Raw genomic sequence first — 12867 nt, forward strand, 5'->3', positions numbered from 1 at the left:
TTTCAGTGGCTTAAAGCTTTGGCAGAGATGATCAGTTCAGGCTTTAATTTTCTTTAAGGCATGTTTGGCACAAACTCTGTATTTCTGGAAAATAGCTAGCAAAACTGTCCAAAAAATATTCAAGAACAAGCAGGGGAAATACATATTTTGCCAGTTTAAAACCAAACCCTTAAAAGCATTATTACTGAAAAGCTGTAGGTGTTTAAATGCTCATACTTTGGAGAAGAGATGGGAGAAAAGGAGAAGGGTGCTCATACAAGGATGTACTCTTTTGCTTTTTCAGAGAAAATCCACCCTAAGCAGAAGTTGCACACCTCTAAAAACAGATGTGATGAATTCTGGCAAAATCTCCTTCCTGTATTTGCCAGAGCCCCATATACAGGCTGCTCATTGCACAAAGCAAACAAGCATGCATGTATGATCTAGGGCCCTGCCACGCCTTTCCCAGCAACTGGTATTCCTGGTTGCTACTGGTCAGACTGGGCCGTCTGGAGGATCAAAGTCTAGGAAGGCTGCCTCTCACCTCCTGCATCCTAATGATTCCCATGTCATTGCACATGGAGGAAAGTGGTTGCACCAGGAATAAAAACTGACCTAGAGGAGAAACAGACCAGGATGAAGAGCTGCAGGTTTATGGGAAATCCAGGGACAACGGGCTGGAACTGAAAGTCAACACTAGAGCAAGAGCCAGAGAGAGCAGCCCGAGGCTGAAATAAAACTTGAAAAGGGAAGGACAACAGCCAAGGACAGGAGGTCGGAAGAAGGATCCAGTCCAATTCACTTAGGCACCCAATTTACAAATCAGCTTTTTGTGCCAAGACCCCAGCCAGCCCAGGACAAGCAGCTGGTCCCTGGACAGCCAAGGAGAGAATGGGGCGTCCTGGAAGGCCTCCATGGGGAGGAACCTTACATTTGGGCTCTTCAGTTGATGGCTGCTTGCCATATCCAGGTCACAAAGGCACAAGCAAGTTATTGTCACCAGGTAGCAACCTCCACCCTAAACAAAGCTTCCTCTGCAAAGCCGATCCCTGCCCAGAGCACAGGGGAGCAGGAAGTCCTGTTGGAAGCAAGTGCCTCCCTTCTTGGCTCTCTGCACCAGAGGAAAAGGCCAAGCCCTGGAGATGGGCTGGGAGGAGGGTGAGAGCAGGGAGCTAAGCCTGGATGGTGTGGGTGTGCAGAGCAAGCAGCCGTGAAGTTGCAGAAATGAGTGTACCAAGGAGACGATGGTATTGGAGCGTGCACCAGGGGAAGAAACAAGAGGAGTGGCAGGGAAAAAGGTGGTGGCAACCCTGGGGGAGCAGGGTTAATGTGGCACCATCCTAGGAGAGCCCGAGGCGGAAAGGGTGGGGCACGACGGGTGGCTGAAAAGAAGAGAAGGAGCTTGGTCAAGAAGGAAGGACACGGGAGGGTTATTAAATAAGACCTGACAAGGACTGTCCTTCAGAAGGGAAAGGTAATGGGTGAAAAGGGGATACAAGAGCATGGAAGCAGCACCAAGTACTTGTGAGAGCAGAGATGTGGGGGAGCCAAGAGGGGAAGAAGGAGGAGGAATGGAGGAAGAGAGCATGGTGATGGTATTGTGCCAGCTCCTACACACACACGCCCCAGGCTGGAGAAATGTGGTGCTGGGGCATCACGCACACACTCCTGCTCACAAGAAGGGAGCCAAGGCATTGCAGCTTTACAGGAATTCACCTCCCCACACGGTCACCTTCCACCGTTGGCATTGCACACTTTGAGGAGGACCCTACGACATTTATTCAATAGTTCACATTTGATCTGAACAGGATCAGAAATTGCAAGAAAACGGTTAGCTGGAAAATCTTGTTAATTAACAGCTGTGTTCATATGAATCTGTAAAAGGGAGGATTATGAATTTATGCTAAAGATTTCAACATTAGAAATAAAAAAAAGGCATTGACATAGTGCTACTTGTTCTATAAGATAATACCATAACATAACCATCAGGGAACGAGCAATGAAATGGAAAGCAACATTTCAAATCAATAAAAACAAATGCCTCTGAAAATAGCTAAGGCATGTAGAATTAAAAATCTTAAAAACCTTCAAAACCTTAAAAAGCTTCCACATATGCTAATAAAAAAAGTTTGCACAAAACACGTAACTTTTTTTTTTTTAACACACTGCCATAGGGTACTGCAGAGATCAAAATAGGATTTGCTTATGGAAGCTGGCCACAGTGGTGGCTATTAAGAACAATTGTTAAGTATAACCCCTGGCTCCTAAATTCATGATTGCTGGAAGCAAGGAGAGTGTGGGAGGTGGAAGACTGCTCTTAAGTTATCCTAGCTGTTGCAACTTGTCTTTCAAAACCAGTTGCTGTCAGAAACAGGTCTGGACTGCATGGACTGTTGGCCTGACTCACTGAGACGGTTTTTAAGTGAACAAAAACAGTAAGAAGGCATATATGCAAATATGTAAAATGAAGGAAGAACCAACTGTGTGAAAAAGTGATTCCATTCTGGTGTGTGTGATCCCCTTCTGTGAGGCATCGCTTATGGCTGATGTCAAAGGAAGGATGCTGAATTAATTCAATCTGCTATGCCAGTTTTCCTCCAGATCCTTTAATATACAGGCGAAGTGAGCTGGCTGTTTGAAGGCCAATATGCACATTTTAAAATGGAGAACAGGCGGTCAGAACAGGGTTCAGTGAATTCTTGGGCTAGTGGTACACCCACAGAGAAAGTAGAATGAATGACAGTCACTACTATTACAGAGAGAGTTTTAACATTTGCTTCAACTAAAGCTGAAGAACATTTGCAACATTGCTGCAAGTTATTTAGTTCCTTTTTAGAAGAAAAGCCATTTTCAACATCTTAAGAAGATCTGTTGCTGTTGTTTACTCTTTGTTTGGGGGGTCATATAAAGCACTTCTAGAACATAACTAGGTACCTTGACAGAGATTAGTTAAATGCTAAGGTAAAGGGGAAATGCAGATGTACAGAAGTCATCATCTCAGTAACATTCAAGTACATCATGTTCACTTTAATTCTTCCTCTCTCAGAATGAGCTTTTGTCTTTCAGAGTTATGTTCAGAGTTTTGTAAATACTTGGAAATGACAGAGCTTAGCCTTAAGAGGCAACCAGGTTCCTCTCCTCATCTCAGAGACTGATGCACAAGGCTGGAGAAATCAGAGGTTCAATACAACTGTAATTTCTCTCTGGTCTCCTATAGAAAGCCATATGAGATAAAGGTCAAACTGATCATGATTTTACTGTTTGTACATAAAATGCAAAAACACTGATTTCTTTAAAAAAAGTACACTGTATTCCTATCTGGCAAAGCTATTCTCTGTAATTGCTCGTAAATCAACACTCTCCTATGAAAGGCCAGAATTCAGCCTTTGTGACAAGAAATCGGTATTAGCGAAATACCGCTGCCAGCCAAAACCTTCACTCATCTCTGCATAGTTTAGCCAAGGAAATACTGTACAACTATGTGAATGTAATTCTAAATCTGGCTCTGGATTAGTTGAGATAAACAGAAAATGTTTGTAAAAATTTCAATGGACAGCCATGTGAGCGACTGGACTGTCTCTCAGACTAGAGAACAGTAAGGCATGCCAGCTGCAAGAGGCAAAATTTTTCCAATGTAATCAGCTGCGGCTTGTTGGACTGCCTTGAGAGAGACAAGCTAGGGAGGCTGGCCTGTCATCATGTCCCAGGATAGATGTGAAGTCACTGGAATGGATCAGCAGATCAGGAGAAGTCTACTGCTTGAAGTAGCTATCTGTTTCACCTTTTGTGGAAACGGGTCTGTATGTGCTCAGCAATTGGACAGACACATCCTCGAGCACAACTTACCTCTACCAGCGTAAGTACGAGAACACAGAAAATCCGCTTCTTCCCAAATATCTCAAGCAATTGTTCCATCTTCTGGACAGTTATTAAGTTCAGAGTCTAGAATTTGGTGAAACACTATCTAAAACCTTGAAATATTTCTGCCCTTTTCCTTGAGCACAGATCAAATGGCTTTGCAGCGTGACATGTTTAGACATGCTGTTCTGATGGTTTCCACTATTAGCTAAAACAAGGGTGAGATGATGGCACTGTACTTGCACAAAGGGCTAATCCTCCTTCTCACAACTGAGATGAAAACTCAGTGATGTATCATTTGCCTTAACAGAGAAGGGCATTCATTCACCTCTTTCAGAGACAGCTATTATCTGGTACTTCAAGGAAACTGAGCCTCTGCCCTCCGAAGGGGTAAAAGGTACTGTCAATTAAAGAAGTTCTGCGCAGGATTGCTTTCCTGATTCTGCTTGGATAGTTTGCCAACAATCATCATCTATAATTTCACACATATGCTGTACAGAAACTGCTTCCTTACTACCACAAGGAAATGGTTGGAAACATCAGTCTTACTCCTTAACAAGTGCTGTAAGCCATGCACAAGAACACTGTCACTTTTCTGATAATGATGTCATAAACATGGACTAATATAAAACAAAATCAGAGATAAGCTATAACTTACCTGTCAATAGCTATCTGAACAATGCTTTCAGACTGTAATTACTTTATTCTCTTTTTATGATCAATTTTGTTTTTATAATCTAGTCATAATACTAGCATAAAATCGAGAAAACACTTAGCATTTGAATTATGTGAACATGAGTATTTAAATTTAGTTCAGCAATTTACAAACCAACAAAAATGATGGCCTTTAAAAATATTATTTAGCACAACAAACATCAGCAAATCTTAATTTTTATTTCCTCCTCTCAGCAGATGAGGGTCCCATGACCAGTTACACTGATGCAGCAAGCAGGAGGTTGAAGTTTGGGAGGCCTGTTAAGAGTAGAACTGACTGCCTGGGAACCCACGTAAGACAGAACTGGACATACCTTTTCAAGTAGGTAGATACATAGGTAGTAGGTGCACCAGAATGGGGAGCTTCGTTTCCCTTTGATTCATCCCTCCACAGCTGCCTGGTGTAAGAGCCACTCCGCACCAGGTTAACAGCTGATTCTCTAAATTCAGGAGAGAGCAGAAGGTTTGTTTAGAAAAACTTCTGGAGTCTGCTTTTGGCTCCTTTACAGTTCCACAACAAAAATCCTTCCCTTACACCCACGTGCACAGTTGTTCATATGTGACACAACTCACAGAAACACTTCTTCTGGCCTTAATATCAGTATGCTATTGCCAGCTGTATTACTTAAGATGATGTAATGCTTTGCGCAAAGAGGAACAAGGTCCTTTTTAGTAAGAAAACCCAAAATTTAGATTGTCCATAGAAGTAATTTAACATATTAAATAACATCATTTGATATTCTTTCTGCCATCTTGTATCAAACAACATTGCATAAGTGGACAAACATTGCAACTGCAGGGGAAGTTTTTAATCCTTCGAGGTACCCAGTCAATGACAGTAAAGCAATTCAGTATGACAAATCCTTTGCTATATTTAGCAGCACAGAACAACAAACAAATATTTGACAATATCTGAAACTACTTGACAAGTTATCAATAAATTACTAATAGTCTTATTTATCATCATTATCTGAAATCAGGGCTCCTTTTCCTAATACACACTTTGGCAGTACATCCTATTCTTTTCTGGTCTTGGACAGGACCTTGAGCTTGTAATGTAACACAAATCCATTCACTCATCAGCCTGCAATTATTTTTCATTTTTCAATTGCCGTGTCCATGCTGATGCCCTTTCAGACACCTGTGGGTTCCATGATGTGAAACTCAGCTGTTTTGAAAGGAAAGAATATTGGGAAAAATCTGTACTACACAGTACGTCTGGGCACCATCTGTTCATGCAGGCCAATTCTCCTCATTCCCTAGTTTACCAAGCAAAGGACACTTATCAGCAGTCAGCTGGATATGCCACTCAATATGAGCCACTGCCAAAACTGCTCAAGCTTATCAGCAGACACAAATTGTCTGCTAAACTCCAAATCACAGTGACTGGCTGAGATTAAGCAAGAACACAGCAGGGAGGTTCCGGCAGAAGAGCGGCAAAGAGTCTCAAACTGTGCTGAAATTCTCACAGGGTGGTCATCTGCCATGACTTCTTCACAACAATTACAGTTCACAATGACTTCTCTATATGTGCCTTCCTACCAGGGTTGTGAAAGTGGCTGGAAATGACCCTAAGCTCAAGTTTTACTCCTTCTAGCACAAACTGTGAAGAATACATTTATAGAGATTAGTTCCTCAAATATAACTTGAGAGACTAGACACTTATCCCATTTATACTGTGGTTCTCTGTCCAGGGGCAACTACACACATTCACTGTAAAATAACCCCGGCAATGGAAACAGTTCCATACACAAGAGTTCACAAACTCAAGTGAATCAAAAAATGACAGATGCATGAACAAAGGGACTGAAGGCGACTATTGACCAACTGACAGAAGCACAAGTGTAGGTGTCAGCAACAAAATGAGCTACTTGCATATAAAAGGAAAAAGTATGCATAAATCTAGCTTCCTGGATGGACACCATATATGAATGAATATGGGGTGGAGAAATCAGCCTGTTGCCCTGCTCACCTAACAATGGACCAGAACTTTTATGGATCAGAGATAGCTCTCAATATTGTGAATTCCTGTATACTTGGAACTGCTGAGAAAATAGATGAATCATGAATATAGAAAAAAGGTATTCTGGAGGAACTATCGACAGGACAGAAGCTGAGCATTACATTCAGTCAGTCTCACCTGTTTTCTTTTTCTTCTATATCACTCGTACTGCTTAGTCTTCTGGGGGCTATTGTGGCAAGATAGCTTTTGTTGTCTTTATCCTGGTGAAGCAAAAGAAGTACTTAAATTGCACATCTGTTAGACTTCCAGCATGTTCAGTGACAACTAAATTCATGTTCAAATTTCTTCAACTAAGAAAGCATTCTCCTGTCTAAGGACAACTGGTTTAAGGCATTTTCTTGGGCAACACAACCACAGCATAAAAGTATCAGTTCTGAAAATGATTTCCTGAAAAGCATGCTAGTGAATAAAAGCAGCTTCTAACTAGAACTACTTATAAATCAGAGAATCATTGAATGGTTTGGGTTGGAAGGGACTTTTAAAGGTCACCTTGTCTAACCCCTGTGCAACAAGCAGGGACATCTTCAACTAGATCAGGTTGCTCAGAGCCCCATCCAACCTGACTGCGAGTGTTTCCAGGGATGGGGCATCTACTCATGAGCAGCAAAATTACAGCTAGTGAATACATGGGACAAGATTCGCAAATACAGCTGGTAGATAGAGGAGGAATCCATATTGATGACAGTGAAGGGGAATTTCCACTGCAGGTATGTGCTACTGTCTGGATTAGATATTTTCTGGTAAACAGTGGGTCATGCCAGACCGACAGCCCTTGTTCACTGGCAGCCTGTTGCAAACTGAGCAGGAATTAGGTCAAAGGGGCACTGAACTCCCATTCTCCAAGAACAACTGATAGGACAGGAGTAATTTTCAAAAGAAAAAAAGAATGAAAGAGGCCTAAGTTTGTTATAGATACAAAACCCAGTAATGAATGGAAAAGGGTCTTAAACCTCTGCGGTAAAGTCTGCTCAACTGGGATGCACTAAAACATCTTCGCTGAAGGCCAAACCTTTTCTTTGTTGTCTAATAACGCAGATATCCGAGGACTTGACGAAGAACGATAGATAGAAGTCTTATCTCTCTGTGCATCACGAGTAGCAGCAACCTCACTCAACATGTTGTGACTGCCAGTCTTCCGTAGTCCCAGCCGCCACGACGAAGGTGATTCATCCTTCTGCTCATCTGATTTGCTGAGCCAACTGAACTGCAGAGGAGAAAAAGGGACATTTGGAAGAAGTAAGAGCACTGCAAGGCACAGTCTGGGTTCTGAAAGCATTTCAATAAGCCCCAGGTTTTGCTGGCCTACACTTGTAAACATAAGATGGAGTGACTTTGATATCCTGCTTAGCTTTAAGTAGAGGACACAGCTCAAGGTGAACTCACAGGGGTGCAAACTGCTGTAGTGCCCTCATCCTCAAGGATGAAAGAAACCTTCTGTCACTGTGCAGCTCCCTTTGCCTACACAATGTCCTCCTCCAGCTTTGCAGGAAGAATATAAGGAACAATCAAGCTTTTATTAGCACCTGTTTAGGAAGGGGGAATTATTCAGTAAAGGCAGAAGACCAAAAAGAGTAATCAACTCTCTTGGGACGAGCTGCAAATAAAACCCTTACACAAATCAAACTGGAGAGAGTCCAGGAGAAGCCATTAAGATCAGGGAGCTGGAACCCACAACACATAAAGGGAGAGGCTGAGGAAACTTGGCTTGTTTAGCATGGAAGAAAGAAGGCAAAGAAAGGATTGAATTGCTGCACTACCTGGGGGGTGGGGCTTACAGAGGATATGGAACCACACTTCTCAACAGTCTACAGTGAAAGGAGGAAGAGGAACAGACAAGTTCCTACATGGGAAATCCTAATTGACATGAAGGAAGACATACCTTCTGGTAGGAGTGATGCTGCATTGGGACAGGGAGCAAGGGAGTGGGGCATCTCTATCCTCAGAGACTTTTTAATACTCAGCTGAGCTCAGGTAGTTCAACGTAACATGACATAGGCTTGAAGTTTGCCCTGCTTCAAGCAAGAGGTTGGACTACAAGTGTGTAGAGGCCTGTTCTAGTTTAAACTTTTCTGTGGTCAAATAACTGCATATTCTATGCATACTACAGAATGGACCTTCATGCTTTTTGTTACACGAGGCACTTCTGACAAGCATATATATTATTCCTCAAATATACAACTGCTTAAATGTATGGCTTTAGTTATAGTTATCAAGTCTTACAAAATGATGCCTACTGCCATTTAAGAATAGAGTCTGGGTACCACAAGGGATACTTCTACAAAGACAGGGGCTTAACACCAAGTTGTATAGGAAATAAAGCAAACAAAACATTAAGAATTATTGGAAAAGAACAGAATACAAAACACAACAGCCTTATGCCTCTCTTACTGCAGAGTAAAATCACAACTTCGGTATTACACCCAGCTCGGCTCCACAGCTCAAAAGCAGTAAGAAGGGGAAGAGGTTCGGAGAAAGGCAACGAGAACGAGTAGAGCAGAAGAGCTTTTGTATGAGGAATTACTCAGTATATCAGAAGTCTCCAGGCTGAGATATGAACAAGGTACACAAAAGCCTTGGTGGCACATAGAAGAGTGAATAAGGGTCAATTATTCCTTGTTCCTTCCCATAAAGGAAGTAGGGGCAGCAAACAAAATCAGCGCATGGCAACTTAACAAAACAGGTGCAGGAAGCTCTGTATACCATGTAACTAAGTTGAAGAATCCTTTGCCACTGGGCATTATAGGATCCCAAACATTATGGGCACTCAAAAAGTGACTGCATAAATTCATAGAGGAAAAGTCCAACAGGAGCTACTGAATACAAAAAAATACCACAGGTTCAGCAAGTCCCTGAAATGAAAATTACTAGAAGGTGGGCGAGAAGTACAGCTAGATTCTGGCTTCGCTAGTATCTGTTGACAGTCAGTGTCAAAGGCAGGATACTGGGAGAGAAAAGGTTTTCTGCCAAAGCTGATATAAGCATTATTATACCATATTCTACATAACACAAAATATCTGACATTATCCAGAATAAATGAAGCTACTGAGGAGCTCTGACCTCAAATTCATTGCCTCAAGACTGCAAAGATAAAATTATCACTGCAGTATTTTAGCAATGTTTCTTAGCTAATGTTATTTTAATGCAGATGCACAGAGTTAATCTGTACTCCACTAATTCTAGCACTTCCAGTCTACTGAGCTACACAGCTCTAACACTTTAATGTAGGTTTGACACTTTCCTTAGAGAAAGATCAAAACCACAGTAAAAGCTGCCTTCTGTAATTTCTGAACAACATAGGAACAGCACATATTAACTCCACAAACGGAGGGCAACACAAGCACTCTTACTTTCCCATATAAATCCAATCTGACAGAGAGAGTTAGAGAAGAATCAAACATGTAACAGAAGGTAAAGTAGCTGATCTTAAGTCACTGAGGTCTAATAACTGCTTTGCACACGGGTCCACTTCTATAACTTAACAGCCTTATTCTGGTTTAAACAGCTCAAATAAGTGAGAACTATACTCTACAGCTCCGAGAAGGTTAACTGAAGTGCTCACACTTCCCAATATCCTTCTACCTTTAATACTTCCCCTGCTAAGTCAGTCTGAGTTGAACAATTTCCAGAGGAGCTCTGTTTCATTTGATCTGAACAAGAAGTTAGACTTAGTAACATGTCAAAAATAAAAAAATTGCAACTCAGAAAGAAACATTTTCTCTCTAACATGTACCTAGTGCTTCAGACTTTGGCAAGGTGCCTTCATTGTCTAGCTGTTCTCCATATTCTGGTACAAAAAGAAACCAGAAGCATAAGTCCTCAGCAGAACACAGGGTCTCCTGATGCCATCTAGCTGAGTGACGCAAGAGCTGGAGAATTCAGATAAGATTTCAGTAACTCTACTTCACCTTTAAAAAGCTTTCATAGCCTAGCTATGAAAGCCAGTCAGATCAAACTTTATCCTCTCTGCTTACTGGGCTGTAACATCATGCCGCTGAATTAACTGAGTTTGGTAAGTTGGAGGCACTTTAGCTGATGGTGCCAAATTCACTGCTGATACATCAGCAGGAACCAGCTTTGGTGAAAGATCTCCTGCTGGTAAGAGATTGGCATCAGCTACCCCAGAACTGACAGCGACACAAAGCACTTGCAGTAAGCAGGTTTTCTCTTGTGAACAGTGTGATTTGCTTTGGAGGGTAAGAGATTCAAGAGGAACCTTATCGTACAAATGTCTTCCCCTGTGCCAGTCCTATACTGTTGTTAACACGGCATTTTTATCAAAATGTTATACTACCAAGCTTTCCTAAATTCAAGTCTTACAACTCTGCTGAAAATCAGTTTCAGAGCACCCGTTCCCCAACAAAACCTATTGCTTTCAAGCACTGCTGGAGTCCCCGTTGATTCCAAATCCACTTACTCTTCTGGCAGATGCAGTGAAGGAGTTGGGCTCGGGTGGCGGTATTTGCTCAGTGGTGCTAGGCCTGGTTTCATGGCTGGAGTGGTTGGCAAAGGGCTCTTCCTTCCTTTCTATAATTTTAAACAAGAGAAACCAAATGTTTCAGTATTGCACTTCTAAGGCCCCTCTTTACATGCACAGTGTGCACTAAAATCAAGTTCAGCATTGCTGTGACCTCAGTATGCATTAGATCATAAAGATGATGTCACTGTCAAGGTTAACCAGTGCTTTCTGCAAGGCTATATTTGCCAGGCAAAGCTTTTGAACTTTATCCCCATAGACAGGCAAAATCTTTGCAGAAAGCACCTTAAGGAAGACAAACAGATTTGTTTGTTTATTCACAATTTTGTTTCCTCTCAGGGATTGTTCTTCCCTTGTAAAACTTCAGAAGAAAAGCAGAACATGCCATTCCTATTGTAGTACATGAGTATGCATTATAGCACATGCCCCTGAGTGGGCCTGGTGGTGGATTTCACTGCACAGTTCTGCTGCAGTTGCTTATGCTGGTGGTCTGGTCTTCTACAGCAAAATCCATTTTTTTACATGAAGCTAGGACTGATTCCCAACAAAAATCTTTAACAGGGCTCAAAGCAAGCTAAGTAAACCCTATCAAAGCTCACAGCTAGCTCCCTGCTTGTTAGACAAGTGCAATTGTCCAGCATTACATTTTTTTTTTTTGTATCTATGCACCATGATGGACATAAGAACATCCACCAGACCATGGAGATGGTAAGCAGAAACTGTATCTCAGGCAACAGGTTCATTTGATAGGAGTGCACCCGGCTCTAAGACAGACTATTTACCAAACACAGCCACATGCAACCTGTCTGAAAAATGATGTACCTACACCAACAAAACAGTATTTTCCTCTTGCAGCTATGAGTGCCTCACAGAGTCATGGTTTTGAAAAAAACAAACTAATTTTAAGTGTAAGCACCCAAACAGTAGTAACAAATGAGGCATGTACAGTGAATAAGGATATTCTATCACATATAAAAAACAGTTTGGTATGGAGCATCTGTGAGTATGGCACCTTGGAGCGTGAAGATCAAACTTTCTGAAACAAATGTTCTCACTCCTAGAAAACAGGATTCAAAGGACACAGAAAACAGAAAAGAGCAAGTCAAGAGAAACACTTAAAAATAACAAGCAGTTAGCAGGACTGACAGATCCAGAATTAAAGAGACAATGATCTTCCCTAAGAAGGTCTGCATGATATTGAAGTCTCAGCCATCTTTCACTCTCTTTGTGTTACCTCAAATTCCATCAAAGTCATTTAAATCAAGCATTTAATTTCTTGAGCCTAAAACTGAGATGCATTGCACCTTCAAACCGCCCTTTCAGGAAGGGGCAGTAGGCTACCCATTTCTCCTTGCAGGCCTGACTTAACATACAGCAGTCCACAGAAATGCATACAGACAAAAAAATTACATGCTTGCCATTTGCTGATTTCTTGAGACTGAAGCCTGCAAAACACAGGAGAATCCTCAACATGGCAGGAAGGGGAAAAAAGACCTGACCTGACAGCCAGCAGGCTTTACAGGCTGGGCTAGATGGTCACTGGTAGCCTGTTCTGGAAGTTTATAGTACAGAGGTCAGCTTTTAAGGTCAAGCCTAATTACAAGGGCGCAAGCTTAAGTGGTAATGACAGGTTGGAAGGAACTCTAACTGTGAGCAACGTGACCGAAAGGAGTCAACTGCAGAAGGACAGGCAAAAGTACCTTGTGCCGGCAGCATGAGAGACTGCATGACCACAGACATGTCTTTAGGGGATGATCCCATACTTTATTTTACTAAAATTTCAGCCATAAACATTATGAATTCCAATCAAGGGAAACTG

General features: G+C 41.9%; 1 protein-coding gene across 4 annotated transcripts in view; it reads right to left on the reverse strand.

Annotated features, from left to right (window-relative positions):
• Window positions 1–12867, reverse strand: part of PPP1R12B (protein phosphatase 1 regulatory subunit 12B) — a 124139-nt gene that overhangs the window by 62417 nt on the left and 48855 nt on the right. For all 4 annotated transcript variants that reach the window (XM_042800017.1, XM_042800019.1, XM_042800018.1 and 1 more), the window contains exons 9-12: window positions 10989–11098; window positions 7584–7778; window positions 6692–6774; window positions 4866–4991 (exon numbers count right to left, since the gene is read on the reverse strand). In XM_042800017.1, the coding sequence (XP_042655951.1) occupies window positions 4866–4991; window positions 6692–6774; window positions 7584–7778; window positions 10989–11098 (514 nt within the window). The remainder of the gene's footprint in view (window positions 1–4865; window positions 4992–6691; window positions 6775–7583; window positions 7779–10988; window positions 11099–12867) is intronic.

This window comes from Tyto alba, unplaced genomic scaffold (assembly GCF_018691265.1).
Source record: "Tyto alba isolate M040663 unplaced genomic scaffold, T.alba_DEE_v4.0 Super-Scaffold_30, whole genome shotgun sequence".
Lineage (NCBI taxonomy): Eukaryota > Metazoa > Chordata > Aves > Strigiformes > Tytonidae > Tyto > Tyto alba.